Genomic DNA, 23660 nt, shown 5'->3' on the forward strand with positions numbered 1-23660 from the left:
ATACCCTTAAAACTGTTGCCTGCTGCCACAAAAAATAAACACAAACATGCCGTCAGAAAATGTAGTTGTGGAAGGATTTACTGGTAAATGTTGCTTTTATCGTCAATGTCATTATATTTATTTTATATTATTTAAAGCATTTGATAAGGTGAAATGATGTGTACTGCCTATATTAGCTGTTAATTAATTTGTAAACAGTAATGATAATGTATAAAATCCGGATGTGTTCATTTTTCGGATACTTAATTAATTTTGACAAGTATATAGTCTTAACCACTTATAAATAAATAATCACTAGTTGTTTGCCTTCCTGCAAAATAATTGTTGATCGTTGGATTATTGTTCTGTTACTTGTTACTCGATCATCATTTAAATTAAATGAGCTTGTTAGAACAATAGGTTGTATCAAGTCTTTCAAGAAAGATTGCATTGGCATATTAAGATCACATCATTTATCTTAAATAAGGGGTTCTAGTTGCTGTCAACCAAATTAAGCAACTGACAAATATGCACTATATGCTTCAAGCCAGGATCCAAATAGGAATAACAGGATAATTATGGCTTTCAAACAGTTTGTATGTGAAGGATTTGCCATTCAAAACATCGTAAAAAATGGTCCACCAACAATTATTTGGACAGAACTTTAGGAAGGCCTATTCCTGCAAACCCTGGCACTGTACACATATTATTTTACTTACAGTTGTTCCTATGAAGGTTGATGAGAAAAGCCATGGCAGCCATTACTTGTACATGAAGGAGCATAGTGTGAGAGAGGCCAATCCCTGCAAACCCAGGGACCGTACTCTCTTTGTGCTCAACATACCACCATACTGCACAGAGGTAACCTACTGAACATTCATTCTTCTCTTGTAAACAGACATTGTAAAATGATTTGTAATTATCTTTATACTCCCCCAGATAATAAGTATCTTCCATGGCTGAGAGTGTAAGATACATGCAGTTCATCGCAATCAGAGTGTAGTTTGTTTTGCAAAATAAAGTTTTTGCAAAGTACCCTATGCGAGAGTTTAGATGAACCTATCTTATATGGGTGGCCAGGGTAGATGCAATTCCTCCAACCTCAGTTAAACAAAATATCATAAAGATCTTGTGTCACATGTACCTCAAAAGCACCTACAAACATGAAACTTCATGCTAATGTTTGTCAGCATGTGCTGCTGTGCGCCTGCATTTCTGTCACAATTCACTTGGTCAAATAAGAGTTATGGCCCTTGAATTTAAAAAAGATTGTCTGAAAAACTTTGTGTTACATGTAGTAACAGAAGAATTGTATCTGCACTCAAGAAACTTCAAACTTTATGGAATGCTGGTCGGCATGGGCTGTGGTCAAATTTCATTGGTCTAATAAGAGTTATTGCTCTTGACTTAATAAGAAATAGGTATACAAAATATTGTGTTGCGTATAGCACCAAAAGTAACGCACCTACGCTCCAGGCAGCAACTGGAGGCATTCACCGCAGCTCTGATTAATCTATTTACCCATCTTAATGAAGACTTAATCTTGTAAATGTTGTATCAGATTCTCATTTTGTTATGATTTTACATATTTATTTAAAGGGTTTAGTTCATGTTTTTTAGGGACAGACTTCGCCAAAATTGAAATTGTGTGAAATGTGAAGGAAATGCTTATAACCTTAAGTTAACAAATTTAGAGCTTTTTTGTCAAGAAATACTTATAATGTGACAGAAAATGCTCTCTTTTGCCAAAAATTGTAAGTAATGACTTGCGCTATTGAAAGATAAATTATTTTAGACTTGAATTGACAAAATTCTGTTTGAATGAGTAAATGCCAGTTTCTGCTTTGTGTTTGTTTCCAAAAAGATGTTACATCTAATTATTTGTATACAATTCATTAATGGACGTCTAATTGAAACTGGCATCCGTACTGATGTGTTATACAATCAATTATTGTGAGTGTGTGTTGTTTCTGCAGGAGGTGTTACAGTACATGTTCAGTGGATGTGGCCAAGTACAGACTGTGCACCTACACAATAAACCCACATCTGGACCTTCAGCTGTGAATCAGTCAAACTTCTTCCCTACAGCTCCCCTTATTCAGGTAAGGTATTCTTTGGTAGTGTGTTATGAATCTTGGAACATATATTCAAGTTGACAGTACAAATACAAGCAGTTACGTGTGTTTAAAATTTAATAGCTGTGGGCAAAAATTTGTCCACCTACGGACTTGTTTTAAGTTTGTTGTTATTAGTACTGACATATTTTCTCTTGGAAAAGTGTTTGAAATTTTATATCCTTTAGACAATTGAGATCCTTCACATATTCAAAGATTTCCCTACTGCATGTAAAAGTTAACCATACTGTAACTGTAATAGAACATTGTGTTTTACCTCCAGGGGTACAAGGTGGGGTATGTGGTGTTTAAAAAGGCCTCGTCTGTGAAGAAAGCCAGGTCCTTGCCCTTTGATGTGCCCCTTATAATGCAAGGGAAAGGGGCCCCGACCATCAAATCTGGTATTGAGAGTAAGTACTACTGGCTCAAAGCTGGGAAAATTGTTCTTCAAACTTGTACCGGTAGCTTTCCTTTTACAGTATTTTATGCATACATGTTGTTTTAACTATTATAATACAATAGTTATGGTGCAGTTAATACATTCATTGTTAAGGTTCTAGAGGCAACATTATGAACTTGACGTTCATAAAGGTGTCATTGTACCTAAATTTTTAATTATTTTCAATTTTATTCAGGTCATTTTTTTATACATGAAGTTAAAGATGTTGATTCTTATGTGTCACTCCCAACATTTTGTAAGTAAGATGAAATATCAGTAAGGGATGAATCAGAGTTGCTTTCCACAGTTGTATCATTGTCAGTACCCAGTCTGTTCATGATATGTTACTCGTTACTGAGTACCTTCGGGAAATTGACTGCACATAACTTATTTGACATAACGTTACTTTTGAAGAAGAATATTCATGAATTTATGTTAGCCTTTTTTCTCATAGTGTAGTCTGTGGAGTAATCAAAATATTCTAGCGAGGGTTCAGCCAATGTGAAAACCATGCTGATTGTATAAATAAGCTAAGGTAACCTATGCCTTGTATTGAAGTCACTGTTTTACCTTCCAGAGTGGTGCAGTGACTACCAGGCTGACGTGTTAGATCGGTCCACCCTGCAAGCGGAGATAGACACGTATATGGCGGAATATGACCGGAAAGTACAGGAGGTAGGAAAAGATTTTACAAGTTTGATTGACACTCTTTAAGAAACGAGTTTCCATGTCACACTTGCCAGCATATTAACATGATGAAAATTGGAGCTTAGCTTTGTCAAGCCACTTGATGGAGGCTGTTTGTGAGAGGTGGTCAACCTAATCTATTGGAATATTCAATCATCTGCAATTCTACCGAACAAATATTTTGTGAAACATCAAGAATGAAGCCAATTGCTTACACTGATTACATCTAAGAAAGACTTATATTTATGCCCCCTTTTGAAGAAGAGGGATATATTACTTTGCACATGTCAGTCAGTCGGAGGTCCGTCGGTAGACCATAGCTTGTCCGAGTGATAACTCGACAATTCCTTGAAGGATGGTCACCAAACTTGACCTGAAGATAGGGCATGACTAGTAGATGACCCCTATTGATTATTCATGAAGATCATGCCGATTCTGATTTAAGATTACCATGATGTCTGAGCAAAAAATTTGGCTTAATGAAATAAGATACTTAAATGCTTCAGATATTTCTAAAAACTTAGGCCTAATGTCAAGCTTGCCCCAATTTTTCAAAGGTCATGAGTGTAATAAGTGAAAGTAGCTAATGTCATTCAGGCAAATTTATTACTTAAAGGGGCTGTACTCCGTATGATGAAATAGCAGAAAAAAAAGAAAATTGTTGAAAACTGACATAAACTTGGCATTGATGTGTACAATGCATTGAAACTTACTACCTGAAGTACCAAATAGTTTACAATTTATTTAAGTTCAGCAGTTATTTCGTATTTTTCCATTAAAAAAGATTACTGGGTATGTCTACCAGGTAGAATTTATTCCTTATGCGTGATTGACTAGTCGATGTTAGCACGTGATATTACCGAGGTGGGTGTATAGCTTAATTATGTCATCCTATTATAGTAAGTCTTTGTAGCTCAGTGGATACAACGCTGGACTGCAATTTTGGCGACATGGGTTCAAACCCAGTCTCTGACACTTTTTTTTTTTACATTTTGGTACTTTTTTTACAATCATTATATCAAAGCGTAACACATTTTATTGGATAATTGTCCTGAGATTCGTTACAGAAAAAAACTTTTTTTGGTGCCAATCTGGTTTACAGTCCCTTTAATCTTAATTTTACTTATTATTAGTTCATGGAAATGTTCAGAAATTTCCCTTTGCAGTTGCAATCTCTTGAGGATGTAAATATTACACAAATTATATTAGAACATAAAAAATTGAGCTTAACTTAATCCTGTAACATGGGTAGTAAGATGTTCAAGAAATTGGGGCCAGGTGACCATTTAAGCCAGTCAGTATAATTTACATAAAGGTGATGTTGTAAAGTGTTGATATACCGTACACCCATATCAGGAGAGTGAGTGAAGGCACTGATGATGATAATGGTGTCTTGCCCTTTATTAAATACATGATCGTTCTATCATTATCTAATTTCACACCCCTTCAGGAGATGGAGCGAGCGAAGGCTAGCGAGGGTGTGCCGGACGACGAGGGCTGGGTTACTGTGACGAGGTTTGGTAAGAACAAGGCTGCGCCCCGCACAGAGGCTCACGAGAAGGCAATCTCTGGGAAGGAGAAAAGACGCAGGAAAGAAAAGGTATGACGATGTTACTCTCCTGGGTTCTATTTTAGGGGTAACAGAAAGATCAACTTGATCAGAAGGGGGCCTTACCTAGCACTAATGCTATACTGAAATTCAAACAAATTTGAATGATTTCCGCTGTTTTTTTTTTATTGACCACATTGCTTTTAATGAATTAAAAGTTATAAGTTATAAAGTACAAACATTGTATCTAACTTTTTGTGAGTTACTTGTAACTGCAAACATATTTCAGCATAGTATCTAATTGCAATTGCCTGTGAGTTAGCTGACAACATATATAGATTGTATCTAATTGCTTGAATATCGTTTATTCCTAGGAGCTGCTGAATTTCTACAGCTTTCAGATAAGGCAGACAAAGAGAGATCGTAAGTGTAACTAATAGAATGTCCTGTTTTTGATTAGTTGTTTTTTATGTATTTTTGGTATATTGTTTTTGAACAACATTTGATATTTAAAATGATGTCAAGTAAATACAACCTTACTCAGTCAGGTAACTGAACATAGACATTGATGAAAAAATATACCTACCATAGTTGAATTCATACTGAAATCACTATGGCTTCATCATTTCTTAATACTTGCCCATTTTCTTGACACATTATTCTTACCAGAAAAATTAAAATAGTACTTATATATATCCATGATTTTTTCCTTACAGAGATAGCAAACCTGCGGCAGAAGTTTGAGGAAGATAAGCAAAGGATTTCCCTTATGAAGGAGGCAAGGAAGTTCAGGCCTTACTGACCATTGGGAATGGTCACACTGACCAGTGTCTGGCCTGGCTGACTGGTGGTCTGACCAGTCACTGATATATTTTACCACATTGACCAACCATTTTGACTTCAGCTTGAATGACCACATTGACACTTGCTGACTGTGCTAATACATGTATAACACTACAGAATGGCAAGTGTCTGGCCTTGCAGGTGAATGTCTAGTCATTCTGGTTGTCCTACTGGTCAGTGACCTGTCTTTTTGACCAGTGTCCAGCTATGATGACCAGAATTGAACTTCGCTGTTATGTTTGTAAATAAAACTTAGTAACCTATTTGTTTTCTCTGTCTATCTAAATCCATATTGTGACTAAATCCCATGATTTGCAAGTTCATCAGTAAATGATTTGCAAGTTCATCAGTAAATGATTTGCAAGTTCATCAGTAAAATGATTTGCAAGTTCATCAGTAAATGATTTGCAAGTTCATCAGTAAATGATTTGCAAGTTCATCAGTAAATGATTTGCAAGTTCATCAGTAAATGATTTGCAAGTTCATCAGTAAATGATTTGCAAGTTCATCAGTAAATGATTTGCAAGTTCATCAGTAAATGATTTGCAAGTTCATCAGTAATAAGCTTACTTATATACTGATGAGACACACATTGAAAAAAGTTATATTACTACACCTGTTTATTGTCGCCTTTCCAAATTAAAGACCAACCCACTGGGTGTATGCGATACCTTTCTATATGAACATCTTTACTCCCCATTCCTCCACCCCCCCTGGAACCTTGCAGGATTCGGTCAGTACTTAATTATTTAGTTAGCTGGGTCAGCAACTGGCCATATAAGAACAAGTCTAAACCCCCTACAGTGTGTCACACATCTCATCATGGTGAATCTTTGTGGAAATTGTTTTGAAAATCATATTATTCATGTTCAAGATGTTTGATTTGATCATTTCAACCTTTAACCTCTAACCTTGACCTTTGAGATACAGACCTGGGTCTTGTGTGGGACATGCCATCTCATCATGGTGAATCTTCATGGCAAGTGTTTAGAAAATCCTATAATGCATGGTCAAGATATATTTCATTTGATCATTTCAATCTTTAACCCCTTAACTTTTACCTTGGAGGTACAGACCCAGGTCGCAGCGTGACAGACCACCTAATCATGATGAACCTTCATGGCAAGTTTTTTGAGTCATAATGCATGGTCAAATATATGACATATATAATGCACGGTCAAAGTTCAGTCAAGTTAGACAGATAGACGCAAATTGACAATACATGGAACCGCCATAGTGTAAACTATGTCGCCGACTTCCCATACATTTTCTTGTTATTTCAATCCACAAATTTTAGCTCCATCTCGACACAAGTTAATAGGTTAACGGATCACTCCATATAGATGATAGCAGGGTCTTCTGATCTCCTTTTTTTAGGTCAGAAGCAGTGTCTACTACTATCTATATCAATAAGAAAGAAAAGTGTTTTGTTTCAAAATTCTATTGCACACTTTTCACATCATGTATAATACATGTACATACAAACATAAGTGACAATGAGACAGAAAAATCTGGGGATTATAATGATTACGAACAGTCATTAGTCTGAATTGAGACTCCAGTGACTATACTGTAAATCCTCATTTATTGGAACCTTGTTCTAGAGAAGTGAGTATCAATGATGAACTTGACTGAATATTAACACTATTTGAAATTGTTCTATCGTATAAATTTATTTTTGTAAATCCAACGGAATATGTATGATTTTCTATAATTCAAAAAAGTGCATTTCCGAGATGGAGTTTTAACACTGACTTGAGACTGGTCGTAATCATGGACCGAGATATTGTGCATCAATAACTTGGTGGCTCTCTCATCCTGTATGTTTTAAGGTTTTCATAAAAAATTTAATTTTGTAAGAGAAATGTAGTGATCAATTAATTTTTTTACATTCACATCAATGATCAATTCATACAATCACTTTATCAGATCAGTATCCTCGAGTAATAATCATAGTTATATTTTGCCTATCAATTTTAGTGACCATATCTAACAGCAAAAATATAACAGGCCATATGGAAAAATCTAAATTGGGCAATTGTCTGAATGTAATCTTTTATGATATTTACTAAAGTAATAAATCAATAACACCTTCATTCAGGAGCATACTGCATTTCCTAAAAAAATATTCTTGAAGAATTCAACTGCTGATTTTTGTTTATATTCAAGCAAATGCAGTAAATCATTCATTTATAAACGCCTTTTCCGGAATGGAAATTCTAGGAAATTTCATGTAAAGTTTTGAACGGATTCCTTGATTAAAACTAAGAGATGTGTGTAACAAGACAAAATTAATGAAAGTAGTCAATCAATTATGATAGGATGACCTGTATCATGTCATATTCTGTTTATAAACATGCAAAGTGGAAAACATAATAATAGTTGGTGTTTGCTTTAAATAAACCGTATGCAATCATGCTGCCAAAATATTTGCTTGGTAACTTATTTTTGAAATCATGTTCTGGCCTTGACAAATTTGTTTTGGGTCACTCAGCCTGCTGGGCAAGTTAACCTTATTTCTACTTGCCCTGCACAAAAATTACTTGCCCTATATTTTCAACAAAATCAGGTTACACTGATTACATATATGCTAGTTTTGCAGCCACTCACATTTACACTAAAAGTCAATAAACTTTGATTTGCTTGATTATAGAAACAGTGTTCTTTTACCTAGTCCCGGCCACTTACTGCTCAGCCATTCATTTATGAGGAAGTTGGGAACCAGATTGTCTATAACCGGCTTGTAATCAATTATAAATTATTCAGATTATAAATTATTTAAAAAAAAAAAAAGATTAATTATTAAGAACCTATGTACCCTATGTACTTACAGTTCTTTGATTCCCAGAAGAATTACCTACAACGTACAATAAATTAAACCGTCTCCGCATTCTTCCATGAGCACTTGATAACAAAATTATACAAAATAACTTGCCCATCATAAGATCACATTGCCGTTTCGATTTGACTGTTTACATCATTGCAATCATTTCATTTTGGAAAATAAATAGGATTAATATTTGAATTTGAGAATCTTACTCGCCCGGGCTAGGCCTGATGTTTTTTGTCATTTTCTGAAAGAAAATAAGAAAAATTTGGGGGTAAAATCCACCAAAGGACACAAAACAAATAGCTATCACAAATAATAAAACTGGACTAGTTCACAGACCGAGGAAACCATCCATATAAAAGAAGCATGCGAAACAATAGTATAAACTAAATTATACTTGAGCACAATAATATTCAAATCGAGAAACCAGTAATGTTTTCAGAATAATTTACAAAACTTTTATGAACAATACAATGACATATATAAGTTTCAACAACATGATATTTTTTTCATGATATGTTTAGCAAACAAACATTTAATTCTCATTATTTTATGTACAGCCACCAATTGTATAAAAGTCATCTTAACTGAAGTGTTCACATTTAAATGATAGTTTAGTTTGTTAATATTGGATAAATTTAGACCAATCAATAGACATTTTGGCTGACCAAAACGAAAAAAATCCTCATTTAAACTGAACTGCTGGTGATTATTTTGTTTTAGCCCTTCTTGATTGTTGACAAATCAAAGGGAAATAATTCATTCAAACTACACAACAGAGTTATGTTAATTTAAGATATACTACAAGTTATTCATGTAAAAGAGAACAGGGGCAATAATCAACTCAAAACACATCTCAACTTGACAAGATTTACAGAAATTCATGTAAAAGAGAAAATATATCTCATAAATTAATATAAATATACAGCCTTTACCAATAAGCAGACTTGAACACCACATAGCATCATAAAATATTGCAATCAAAAGTCATTATAATGAGGATGAATGAATTCGTGTATTTGATAAACCTGCTGATATTCATTCAAATCAGGCCGATTGTTCAAAATCGTTATACAATGTTGTTAACGTCATTATTTCAAATTTTTACTGCTGTGGAAGTTAAATGGATAGTCTTGTGATCTACCGTATATCTAGCAAGATTTGAGCCAACTGTACCAAATCTTTAAATATATGATCACATCATCTAATAATTCACATTTAAAAATTTAACAAACTTTAAACAAAGTTCTGAACAATCAGCTGACTGCGTACAAACTCTTTATGATAGCAAAGGCAACCATCGCAAGACTGTCATAACTCCATATAAAAATAGCAGGTGTAACAAATGTCTTGCGCAAAGCACTCAAATTTATATTCATAATTATGTATTGAGGTATATCTGACTACAGGTGGGCACCGTATTCCAAGCTAAAAATGACAAGAATGGCTTTATAAGAATAATAGCATAGAATAGATATCAAGACTACATAATATAGTTGAAGTCATTCTGACCAGAGAAAAAAGTTTGATTTCATTGCACGACCTGATCTACAGATATTTAGCAATGTTTTCAAACTGCAAATATATAGATGTAAAATATATATGTACATGTTCATGTTTTGCTAGGCATCACCAGGGGTTCTAACAGCTGATATTGCCAGTTTTAGTACCAGGGGTTCTAATAAATGTCAGTTTGAGTACCAGGGGTTCTGATAAATATCAGTTTGAGTACCAGGGGTTCTAACAGCTGATAAATGTCAGTTTGAGTACCAGGGGTTCACAGCTGATAAATGTCAGTTTGAGTACCAGGGGTTCACAGCTGATAAATGCCAGTTTGAGTACCAGGGGTTCTAACAGCTGATAAATGTCAGTTTGAGTACCAGGGGTTCTAAAAGCTGATAAATGTCAGTTTGAGTACAAGGGGTTCACAGCTGATAAATGCCAGTTTGAGTACCAGGGGTTCTAACAGCTGATAAATGTCAGTTTGAGTACCAGGGGTTCTAACAGCTAATAAATGTCAGTTTGAGTACTAGGGGTTCTAACAGCTGATAAATGTCAGTTTGAGTACCAGGGGTTCTAACAGCTGATAAATGTCAGTTTGAGTACCAGGGGTTCTGATAAATGTCAGTTTGAGTACCAGGGGTTCTAACAGCTGATAAATGTCAGTTTGAGTACCAGGGGTTCTGATAAATGTCAGTTTGAGAACCAGGGGTTCTGATAAATGTCAGTTTGAGTACAAGAGGTTCTAACAGCTGATAAATGTCAGTTTGAGTACCAGGGGTTCTTACAGCTGATAAATGCCAGTTTGAGTACTAGGGGTTCTAACAGCTGATAAATGTCAGTTTGAGTACCAGGGGTTCTAACAGCTTATTAATGTCAATCTAGAAAGGTAGCTGAAGGTCAGTTTGAGTACGGGCGGGTAAGGGTGTTGAAACCCTATTTGAATCATTTCTAAAGTCATTGTATTCATTTCAAGGTACTTCCTACTGTTTATAATGCAAACCTCAAAGCTAAAACCTTTCTTTACAACTGTACAATAGTCTAAGGTTAAACACTCTCAATCTTGATTTCAGGATTAATCCTCAACTTTAGAACCCTTGCATGACAAATTCAATAAAAGGTAATTTAATGCTTCATAAAATACTGGTAAGCATGAGCCCAGGAAACAAAGGCTATGAGCCGGTCATGAAAACATCAAGGGGTATTTTAAATATGAAACTAGACAGTAAAACGGTGACTTCACCATCCTTACACATATCAAAGATAACGATACTCAAATACAAGTTTGTATGAACATGTAAGAAAGCCGTACTTTGGCACAAGCATGGTTGAAAATCATAACACCACAAACAATAGCAGATCCCTACCCTTATCTGTCAATTTCTTCAACACCTTAACAATTATGCAAGTCAGAGTTATGAAAAAAGGTTGTTGGTTCGATCCCCAGCAGGGATACTTTCTCACGGCCTCTCCAAAAGGACACCGCTACTGGTTTCTTCCAAGTAAACAAACTTGAGAGTGATTCTATAAGCTATTAGCTTTCGTCACTATCAAGCTAAAAGAAATAAGTATAAACTAGTGTTAAGCACCTTGCTGTACATGTTTAAATTGTCTCTGGCAGCTTGTGTACCAAGTCATGAGCAGATATCTTGGAACAGTTTTAAATTACAACTTTGATTATAGTTTTCACATATTGAAGCCCATGTTGATAACAAGGCTATCACTAGGGTTTGAGTCAGGTTTTTATGCAGAAGAGGACCATGGTGCTATTGGAGAAAAGTGCACATTGTATCCGGCTGATAAGAATTTGAATTTATCAAAAAAGTCATTATTATAAATAATTGTGTTTAATCAAAAGTAATGTTAGGTTTCAACTGGCAAATATGTAAAATGTGTGTGTATTTAAAGTCATATTATAACATTTAATCAGAGCAAAATTAGAACTCATTTTACAAATGCAGGGCTTGCGGGCTTGTGCTTTTTTTCAACCAATGTCAGCTTGAACTATTCTTCTAAAATGCGAACAATTTTGAGCCCACCTCTACTCACTACAAAAATGAGTTCTGGACTCCATATGTCTCCATACTTTTTAAGTTACTTAAAACAGGACTTAGCTTACTATAATTTTTCTATAATTTAAGTAATATTTACTTCATCACGAGTTTCTAGACTTTATTAATAAGGAAATAATTTTTGATAATCAAAATAAACCCATTGTCGATCAAAACTTTAAGTTTGTAATGTTGCCTCACTGAAATAAACTACTCCAACCTTGTAAGCTTTAAGATGTTTCAAGAAATAGGGGCTTAAATCTTCGAATGCACACCCCCCCCCCCTCCCCCCCCCACAGGACTATAATGCTGACTTTTATTTCAGTTAACTTACTGACCTTTATTCAGCACTTTTAACTATGGCAATATTAAAGGTTTAAAAACCTCATTTACAAAAAAAAATTAACTAAAATGTCATGGCAAAAAAAAAATTGTTAAAAAAATAAATATGATCAACAGTTTCAAAATACAGAACAAATATAAAGCAATAACAACAGTATTACAATACAGACATACCTCAGCAGTAATCGCTGATTATCATTGGCTTTTTTAACAATATAATAAACAGTAAAGCATTTGTATATGACAAATTTCATAAAATGAGCGTAAAAGTTAAAAGTAAGTCATACTTAAAGGTATGGTATTACCAAAATGTGTATATAAGAAAAAAAGAGCATTGTTTTTAGTGACACTAAATCACTCAACATCAATTAATAAATTAAAGTTAACTTGTAATAATGAGTTATCCTGTTGGTATGAAAACCAAAGTATGTCAACTTTCATGTAAGAAAAATTAAAGAAAAACTGAAGGTACATTAATGTTTTAAATATAGACCTGGAATGTTTTAAAATTCTACCTGAACAACTTGTGCACCTTCTTCCATAGTTAACTTGAATAAAAATGCCTTGAAAAGTGTTTAAAATGCTAAAACAGAAACCAATATAATCATATATCATACAATGACTTTTTTCATAAAAAAATGACAAGGTCTGTATTTTCTCCTTACAATAAAATGATAATACAGGATGAGAATGACAAGAGAACAGAGCACATAGAAGAGCACACACATGCCCATATCCAGGTTGGTGAACCCCCAGCTATACCTTTGCTGCTGGACTGTAAACTCTACTTCCTGTCCAACTTCTTGGTGAAATGCTTTACTGTTGACTGCTACCAGAGCATTTATTCTGTCATCTTGTTTGCTTTTAGATTTTTCCTTCTTAATTTTTCTTAAAGATCTTATTTTTTCCAGATCTTTTCTTCTCTGGTGCAATTCCCACCAATCTAAATCCCTTTCAGGAGTTACTGCAGGATTAATTTCACTTCCTGTTTGGAATGAGTCATCAGATTCTAAAATAATAGCAGATTTTCCATAAAATTTCACAAAAAAATCAAAAACATGACTTTTGATGAATACACCTGTATCACTCTGACACTCTGGACATAATGTTTTTGGTGGGAACTGAAGTTTTGGATATTTTGGGTCTTCTGTGATATCACCCCGGAGACGAGCATTGGCCTTGTTGTGTGCCTGCCAGAGCCACAAGATGGAGCCACTAGGCTTCCGGTCACCGACTGTTATGGTTTTGGTCATCCCAAGGAAGTGTTTGACGCAGGTTTCGCAACCGAAGAAATGCTTCATGTAGCCAGCAATTGCTGACAACACATCGATGGGCAAGTCCTTAGGATCTAGAAACAAAGATGGATATGTATATCAGATTTTTCTATCCAGACCAGAAAGACAGGTAGATATAATTTTTTATAGCCAGAACAAAAACACATTATAGGTTTTACTAACCAATACAAAACCATGTGAGAAAGAAATTATGCCTTTATTTTATTCGTTCCGCTCTGGATAAAAAAAAATCTGACCAGAGGCCACTGGAGTAAGCTCGCATCACTGACAATGAAAGGGCAAAAATCAAATTTAAAATCTACAAAATTAATCTATTTAAATAAGTTAGGGCCAGTTGCTTTTTGGTGTTTGTCAGTAAAAGTAGGAAAAACTAGACAATTGTTTTTGTAATAAAAAAAATGATATAGTCATATTAAAGTCATATGACCTCTGACCTCTAAGTGTGACAGACATACAGACAGACACTGACACATGTTGCCATATGGCCGAGCGCACGGGCGGGCAGCTGGCAGACAGGCGGAAGTCAAGCTGACAGACAGACAGACAACACATCACTTAAATATAAAATCTGTGAACAAGACCATTTCACCAGCTACTCACATTGCCTTGTGTGTGTGAACATGCCGACAGTGAGGGTGTGGAAGAGAGTCCACAATCCACATGGGTAACCACGGTAACGGGCCTCACTCCCACTACACCCCACCCACCTAACACGGTCTCTCAGGTAATCTGACACTGTCTGCAAGCGAAGACAAAACAGTTTGTAAATATGAGTACAAGAAAATGGTTAAGGGTGAAAACAAACATATTTTACTTCTTCAAAAAACATCTTAGTAATGTAACTTAAAAAGGTTTGCATTTAAAACTACCTCTACCCACCTGCAGTTCATCAATCTTGTTGAGCCACTGTTCCCCAGATATCTCTGTTGTCACGGTAGCAAGCCAGGCGGCAACCTTCTCAAGGTAGGTTTGCAAACATTCCCGACCTGGGAAATACTGAAACAAGAAATATAGGAATCCTTTGTCAATCGCAAATTTTGCAACTTCGAATATATGGGAACTTCCCAAGTTTATTCCATTATTTTATTGTATCCTATACAATACAAGTGGGGAAACAACTCGTACATGCTTGCATTGTGAGCAACTGTTAGTGTTAACTGAACTCAGGGCTGGTATACGGCACTTTAACTATAGTAATTCTATTCTTTAAAATATAAAACAAGAGGCCAGTTTTTTTATCCTTTTTTTCAAAGTGCATGTTTTAAATGCGTTTTAAAGCCCCTCAGAGTATACACGGATGGCCCTTCAAATTTACACCATAAATGGGTACTTCAAATCTCATAACACAAGTATGATTTTACCTTAATAAGGACATTTATGAATGTTTTGAGGGCTGTAAGTTGTTCCCCCTTGATCTGGCTACAGATGGCGACCTCTTGTCTGAATGCGTAGTGAAGCGTGGATTCCAGGTCTGACATATATACAGCTGGTCTGGAATAATGCAAATTGTTAGGTTGTGTGCAATTTTTATGTGATGGTACTGGAAAAATCGATCTTGCAACAGCATGCGATCTGATAATATCAAGGCATTTAAGACAAAGTTAAAAATCAATTTGAACAAGAGCTGTCACAGAGACAGTGTGTTGACTACATGTATTTCCCAATTCAAATCTAAGGATTGCGAAGTTTTACTAAAACATACACGGATCACTGTAAAATCAGATTAAATGCAAGACCTTGTCCAGAATTTCTTAGACAAAAAATAAAGGGGCAAAATTTTTATTATATGCAATATAGAGTTATCACACTTGATTGTTTAAAAGATCGATGCAATACATGAAGTAGTTCCTGAGTATTTACTGATATGTGCTTACATAAAAAATTTAACCACAATTTATTTGTCAACTAGTATAGGGAAATTATTTGCATTATATGCATGATAGAGTTATCTGATTTGATTAATTTAGAAGTTTGGATGTTTAAGAGTCCTTGCATAAAGATTTAATGATTATTGATGTATTTGCTGAGATATTGACTTAAATTAGGTTACAGGAGTACATGCAAAACCTAAAACAAAATTTTAAGTCCAACTAAAAAGATTCAATATTCAATATTCAAGATAGAGTTATCTTACCTATTTTTTTAAGTAGGTTTGATACTTGGGAACACATGTTTACAATGCAATTGAATTCATGATGTATTTGCTGTTAAAATGACTTAAATTTAGCTACATGCAAAACCTTTTAAAACCCAAATTGAGAAAGTTGAATAATAAGCTTCCATAATTTGCATTTTATGCAAAATAGAACTATTTAACTTTGTTATTTAAATAGGTTAGATGAGTGAGTACCATTGTATAAAGTATCAATGCAAAAGTTTTCACTGAGATATTGACCTAGATATATGCTTACATGCAAAACCTAAACCAAATAATACAGGCCTATTTTTGGTACTATATTTAAAAAGGTGTTATTTAACTTCATAATTTATGTAGGTTGAATAGTTGGGAATAAATATCTAAGGTATAAATGCAATACATAATGTATTTGCTGTCAGAGATAATAATTTAAATGTGCTTACATGCAAAACATTAACCAAGGTGAGACAACAATTCTAGGGTGATAAGTATAGCTTGCCTTATTCTTCGATTAGTTGAGCTAAAGATGAATTATAGGAACTATTTGAAGTGAAATATTTCACATTAAATTGCAGTCAGTTTACAACGATGCATGCATGTATTGGTGTAATGTACAAAACTGCATATTTGTAGATCATAATGCTGTTTCAGAATGAACATTACGACCCTAAAGCATAGTGTGTATATCGAGGGGTAAAAGCGAAAAGATTCTATCTGCTTCGTTATTTAATGTTACTTAGAACCTTTTCGCTTTCACCCCTCGATGTGGTAACTTGGCATTCCTTGATACCAGCTTAAACACATGCCCTTAGGTCGAATGATCTGATAAGCACCAGAATAATACTTATAATTTGTAATCGTATCTCCTGTCTAAACAAATTGAATGAATTTAATTCATCCCCCCCCATCAAACCATGACCAAACCACCCATCCCCCTCACTTCTCCTACCCAAAACACATAAACTGAAGCACAGAATCATAGGTAGATCCCAACAGCTGTCAATGTTTCTCACAGCATAGTCATGGCTATGACAATACTTAGTTTGTTTTTTAGAAAACTATAAAAGTTAAAAATAAAAACAAACTTTTTCTCAGGTATGGTTGCCATCTTTGCCAGCTGTGCTTGTTCCATCTCAATGACACCATCTGCCTTCCGGCCCTCCTCCCTCTGAGCAATGTACTTGTCCCCAGCCCCCAGCTCATCGGCGCTGAGTAACTCTAGTAGATCATGCAACATACCCTCGCGGGAGTTGTCCTTCCTGACGACACAATGGAAGAAGTATAGTGAAACAAGAGATGTTTGTCAAACATTATGCCCCCCCTGAGCGCCATGTTGTCAGGATTATATGAAATATGCATGGACCGAAATGACAGCTGATTTGTTGCCGTTAAGGCAGTTTTAAGATTATGACCATTAAAGTGTGAGGATAGAGTGTGCTATGACCATGACCTTTTACTCTATGAACTCAAAATCCAGAGTCATCAGCTGGTCACCAGAAACCTAAATGTCAAGTTCGAGGGCCATGGGTGCAGGCATTGTCAAGTTATCACACAGACAAGTTTTTTTTCATTCAAGGTCACTGTGACCTTGACCTTTAACCCAATGACCCCTTAAATCATAAGGGGTCATCTACAAGTCAGATGCAACTCCAAGTCAAGTTTGAAGGCCATGGGTTCAGCCATTGTTGAGTTATCACTCGGACAACCTTTTACCATTCAAGATCACTGTGACCTTGACCTTTGGCTCTATGAATCCTAAAATCAATAAGGGTGATCTACTGGTCAGGCTTAACATCCATGTCAAGTTTAATGATCATAGGTTCAGGCATTGTTGAGATATCAGTGGGAGAAGATTTGTTAACTTTTTTGCGTTAAAGGTTACTGTGACATTGACCTTGGCCTGATGACCCCCAAAGTCGATAGGGGTCATCTACTGGGCAGGCCCAACCTTCATGTCAAGTTTGATGACCATAGGTCCAGGAATTGTCGAGTTCGCTTTACATGGGTGCAGGCATTGTTGAGTTATCACTCGGACAACCTTTTATCATTCAAGGTCACTGTGACCTTGACCTTTAGCCCAATGACCCCTAAAATCAATAGGGACCATCTTCTGGAGAGGCCCAACCTCCAAGTCAAGTTTGAGGGCCATGGGTGCAAGCATTGTCGAGTTATCACTAGGACAACCTTTTACCATTTCAGGTCACTGTGACCTTGACCTTTGGCCAGATGACCCCCAAACACCATAGGGGTCATCTCCTGGTCAGGCTAATTCTCCAAGTCAAGTTTGAGGGCCATGGGTGCAGGCATTGTCGAGTTATCACTCGGAGAACCTTTTACCATTCAAGGTGACTGTGACCTTGACCTTTGGCCAGATGACCCCCAAAAACAAAAGGGGTCATGTACTGGTCAGGCCCAATTCCAAGTCAAGTTTGAGGGCCATGGGTGCAGGCATTGTCAAATTATCACACGGAAAACCTTTAACCATTCAAGGTGACTGTGACCTTGACCTTTGGCCCGATGACCCCCAAAAACAATAGGGGTCTTCTACTGGTCAGGCCCAACCTCCAATTCAATTATGAGGGCCATGGGCGCAGGCATTGTCGAATTATCACTCGGACAACCTTTTACCATTCAAGGTCACTGTGAACTTGACCTTTGGCCCGATGACCCCCAAAAACAATAGGGGTCATCTACTAGTCAGGCCCAACCTCTTATTCAATTATGAGGGTCATGGGTGCAGGCATTGTTGAGTTATCACTCGGACAACCTTTTACCATTCAAGGTCACTGTGAACTTGACCTTTGACCTGATGAGCCCCAAAAACAATAGGGGTCAGCTACTGGTCAGGCCCAACCTCCAAGTCAAGTTTGAGGGCCATGGGTGCAGGCATTGTCAAGTTATCACTCGGACGACCTTTTACCATTCAAGGTCACTGTGACCTTGACCTTTGGCCTGATGACCCCCAAAAACAATAGGGGTCATCTACTGGTCAGGCCTAACCTCCATGTCAAGTTTGAGGGCCATGGGTGCAGGCATTGTTGAGTTATCACTCGGACAAGCTTTAAAATTATTTTACCATTAAAGGTCACTGTGACCTTGACCTTTGACCCGATGACCCCCAAAATCAATAGGGGTCATCTACTGGTCAGGCCCAACCTTCATGTGAAGTTTGATGACCATACGTCCAGGAATTGTTGAGTTATCACTCGGACAAGCTTTGGTCTACCGACGGACCGACCGACATACCGACATGCCTGTGCAAAGCAATATACCCCTCTTCTTCGAAGGGGGGCATAATAAATGAGAAATGTCAATTTTTATAATGAAACACAATTGCTATTGTTCCGGACCCAAGCAGCATATTTGTTCTGTACATTATTGTAAGAGGACTCAATGTTAACAATGTTTTTTCAACTTTATGAGATTGGTAGTGGGGCCCTTTAATGGGGAAAAATAGTGTCGTTTTGGCAAAAGGGGGAATAATACTATCACGATTCACGATTGATATAAAGTTCAACTGGTTTTCAAATCTTTTATTCAACAAACCTATGGTAGTATTTATGAATGGCCTTATATTGCTATAAATGCTAACTGTTAAGAATCCTTTTTTAAAGAGGATATTTTTACCTGGGCAGGGGGAAAATATACTAGTCTTCTTTTTCAGAAGATAAATAGGGCAGAAAATAACCCTGGGTGATATGAGTAATTTACCAAGTTTTTTTAAAAGACCAAAATATCAAAAAAATTCCAATTTCGAACTAAAAATGCCAAAAGAGTTTTTTTGTAGAAGACTCCTTATATTCTTAAATGTTTGCCAAAATTTACAAAACAGCCAATTTATTAATTAAACAGTTACTTACTTGGCAAGATTTGTGAAGGTTCCATCCCGGTTGATCAGGAAGAGAGCAGGCAGGTCATCAACCCCAAACTTTTTGACCGCCCCTCGTAACATTCTTCTGACCAGCAGAGGCTTGTAGCGATATGTGTCCAGTATTATCTACGAGAACAAAGATGGTATTTATGTAAGAGACCTTAAACAACTTGGCATAATGATAATGAGAAATATAATGTTTCATTGCAAAGTATTGTTTTCTTTCTTTTAAATTTGTTATTTCATTAAATAAAAGAATGATAACATTTACGCTTGAGGAATAAATATCAGTACCATTTTTTTGATGACTAAAAATAAATTTGTATTTCACCTATTTTTAGTCATCAAAAAGTAAGTGGTACTATCTTCAAGTTTATACAAGGGTGAGCGATTGGCCTTTAAAATTAGTTTTAAGAAAAGCAATGCATTAAATGGTCAATTAAATTTTGATCAGAGAAATTCAGGGTATTGGGAAAAAAACAGCAATTATAAGATCTTAACTCCCACATCAACATAATACTTACTCTAGTGGGGTTAAGTATTACAAATCATATTTTCTCAGAGAAGTAGACTAGATTTTGACATATGTAAGATATTCAAAATCAATATTGAAAGTATGTATACATTATTATTAAATACAAAACAAACTAAATGGAAAATATCATATTCATAGGCAACATGTACGATAACCAGTACATCAATATAAATACTTTATTGATTCATAAATATATCACAAAAAACTGTTTCATTAGATTTTTATATATAGGTGATATTATCTACTTACATGTATCTAGGAATTGATCAAAACATTTTGCAATTATTTAAATGTATATAAATGTTTATTTAGGAATAGGACTGTACAGTAGTTGCAATTTTATACAAAAAAAGATGAAACAAGCAGTCTGTAATGATTTTCATAAAATGCTGAATTAAATGTCAACAGGTGTATGATTCTTCTGATCACGTGATACATGATTCATCACAAATAAAACCAGATTTTTTTTAATAAGTTTTCGGTAAAAAGTTTAATGTTAAATTAGTAGGGCAAAATGACATCATTGTCAAGGTGAAAAATAAAAAAAATATGCAATGTTTATATTACAGTGGAAACAGAAATGTCATATGATTAACAGGTATGTATATACATTAATAAATGAAGTGATGCTCTAACAAAAATCAAAACTAAAATAATGACCAAATAAAGTCAATTATCAATTAAAATCAATTATCAACATTTTCAGGCCCAACCAAGCAATTTTCGATTATAATCGATCAATTGAACAACACTATTAAAACACATGAAATCTTGTTATAGTAATTTTCAATGCAAGCCATAAAAGGATTGAGTGACAAAATTATAAGTTTTAATTTCATTGTAACAGTAAGTTGAAATGTATCCATACAAGCTATTAAGCAATCCAGTGATGGAAACGTAACAGATTTCTTTAAAGCACCAGCCAGCCATACCTGCCTACCAATGTGTGATCCCTCGTCTTCACACACAAAGGCCACGTGACGATGCTCATCTTTCGCTTCATCCCAGATATCCTCCATGGACCTACAGAAGACATCAGTCTATATTAAGTACACATGTGTCTGCCATATCTCATTCAATTTACCCTAGCCTTTTTTGATTTATAAGTCAGAATTTAGGATTTTTTTAAACAATGCTTTGTAACTGTATTTTTTTTTTAAACCTATGCTTGGCATCAAACAATTTTACAAGGCCAGCTTTATAAAATCCAGAATTTGAGCAAGCCAGGAAAGTGTTTTACCAGTGCAGGGCTTGCCGGCTTGTGCTTATTTCGACCACTGCCAGTTGAGTATCTCTATTGTTTTGTCTTAGATTCCTTAGGAGCTTTAGGAGCAAACTGGAGTCTAAGGAGCTCCCACTTACTTGATAGGTGCAAGGTTGGGCCAGGATTTAGGAGGTTCAACCAGTGTGGTGTTTGAAATGAAGTTGATGACATGGTCCTCGATCTCCGGCTTCTCTTGCGCGTGGAACTGCACCACAGTACCATTGGGCTTATAGCGCGGTGGGAACAACTGCAATACAGATATTTTAGTTGTGTTATGAGCTGAAGAGTAATGGTATTAGCTTTATTTCGGCAAAACATAATATAAAACAAAACAAACTCTCTTTTTTTCCTTGAATTTATCTCAGAAAAGCACTTGCTTCCTAGAATTTGCTACAAAAATCTAAACCTCACCTTAAAAGATGGGAATCCTCTTATATTCTGGACTCTACATAACTCTGTGTTCTCCTCCACAGCACAGTCAACAGCTGCTATCTGCACAATTGGCCACCATGCTGAAAAAACAGTAAGTATGATCTTATAAAGCCCAAATGAAACATTTCTTGGTAAAGTCAAATGCTAATATATATATATGATAGTTACTAGGTTACACTCCTCACTGTGACACATAACCTGAAGTGATGTTGCTTATTTGGAGACTTAAGTTGAACCAAGACAGGGCTGGCATGAATCAACTGCATATAGTTTTCAATACAAGTCTAGTGTTTTTTTTCTGCGTCACTCATTTTTTGTTTCTGAAACAGTATATTTTCCCACTACCCAGGTTAAAAATTCCCTTTTAAGATTTTTTTATATTAAATCTGGCCCCATTCTATTTCTGAAACGGTGTATTTTCCCACTACCCAGGTACCCCTTTAAATATTTTTTTTATATTTTTTTAGAGGAGCATTGACCTCTAAAGCCTATAATATACAGTTATTAATGTAACTATGCGGACCTACTGTTTTTTCCCCTTTTTCGACAAGATCACAGATCTACCAGATGTTAACACATGGCACAATTAAAATGTGTAGCGAAATTTAATTTACAACCAGAGGCGCATAGCCACAATAATGCGCGTATAGGGCTTTTTTTAACATCTGGATATTCATTTTGTCCCTGAACACAAGTCAACTGATTCATACCAACATATATTGAAAACATATTCTTTAACTGTAACTCCACAATATTTAACACTGCATTGTTAAATAAAAACACAAAAGTTACACATAAATTATTTTTAGCCAATACCTTTCTCTTTAAGTGTTTAATGAAACACAAATTTAGATTGATCTGTCAACAAAACTTTTCCATTTTTGAACTATCTAGCAGGTGCCCTTTATTTTTCCGCTAAATATACTTAGCACTTGGATCTGTCATTCTTGGCTAGGAAAACAACAAGTGGGATATGGACGCGTAGAGTCGCCAAAACAAAAATCGTCAAAGACTCTGAAGCGGCTTTTTATTTGGACTACTTATCATTATGGACCACAAAAAAATGGTCTAGTATTAGACTTATACTGTGGGCTGTAAAAAGAAAACAATTAAGCCAATAAATGCAAAAAAGGTTCAAGACCCTCTTAAAATGTCCGAATTTCGACTTATCCGAAATTTAGTCATGATGGCAAAAACAGTTAATAATAAAACAGGAAAATCACGAACGTGAACGACGAAACGTTTGGAAATGAATGATTTCCACCATACCTGTCTTCTCAGCAGCAAATTCCTTCCATTTAGGGGCAAAATTGATACAATGTCCACACCAACTGTTGTAAAATTCAACCAACCAAACGGACTCAGAACCGACAACATTTTTATCGAAATTCCTGTGATTTAACACGTAAACTTTATCGTTGTTATCATAAAGGCCTTTTAGAGTCTCAGACAATGCTAATTTATGAGCAATTTGAACGATTAACACAATATTTAAAACACAATATGTCAAACATTTCATCATTGACATTTTCCACGTCTCATCTTCCTCTAAATTGGAGAGTACTAGAACCGGGTACGCGTAACTTCCGTTCAGAATCCTACCGTTTGGCCGCACTAGTTACGTGGTTTAATTACTCGTGCAGTTTTGTTTTATTTATTATTTCTTCTGGTGCATTTATGCCAACCGCAAGTGCAGGAATGGAAAATGACACCTTAGAACCAGGTTTTAAGACGAAAGTGATTAACATTGTGAGCCAAAAACTAGGGCCAATTAGTTGGGGGTTCAGTTTGC

At 35.6% G+C, this 23660-nt stretch overlaps 2 protein-coding genes across 2 annotated transcripts; one reads left to right on the forward strand and one right to left on the reverse strand.

The window, feature by feature from the left end:
* Nucleotides 1-14: 14 nt before the first annotated feature.
* Nucleotides 15-5874, forward strand: LOC128224501 (ribosomal RNA-processing protein 7 homolog A-like). Its single transcript, XM_052934351.1, has 8 exons — nt 15-83; nt 701-840; nt 1956-2081; nt 2377-2503; nt 3110-3207; nt 4670-4819; nt 5143-5191; nt 5485-5874. Exons 1-8 carry the CDS (start codon nt 47-49, stop codon nt 5568-5570), a joined length of 813 nt encoding a protein of 270 aa, XP_052790311.1. The 5' UTR covers nt 15-46; the 3' UTR covers nt 5571-5874.
* Nucleotides 5875-7042: 1168 nt separating this feature from the next.
* LOC128224100 (sulfhydryl oxidase 2-like) lies at nt 7043-23415 on the reverse strand. Its single transcript, XM_052933761.1, has 10 exons — nt 23138-23415; nt 21848-21948; nt 21535-21683; nt 21105-21195; nt 19627-19763; nt 16852-17025; nt 14991-15120; nt 14509-14625; nt 14230-14368; nt 7043-13682 (listed from the first exon to the last, which is right to left on the reverse strand). Exons 1-10 carry the CDS (start codon nt 23394-23396, stop codon nt 12946-12948), a joined length of 2034 nt encoding a protein of 677 aa, XP_052789721.1. The 5' UTR covers nt 23397-23415; the 3' UTR covers nt 7043-12945.
* Nucleotides 23416-23660: the final 245 nt, after the last annotated feature.

Source organism: Mya arenaria, chromosome 17, assembly GCF_026914265.1.
Source record: "Mya arenaria isolate MELC-2E11 chromosome 17, ASM2691426v1".
Classification (NCBI taxonomy): domain Eukaryota; kingdom Metazoa; phylum Mollusca; class Bivalvia; order Myida; family Myidae; genus Mya; species Mya arenaria.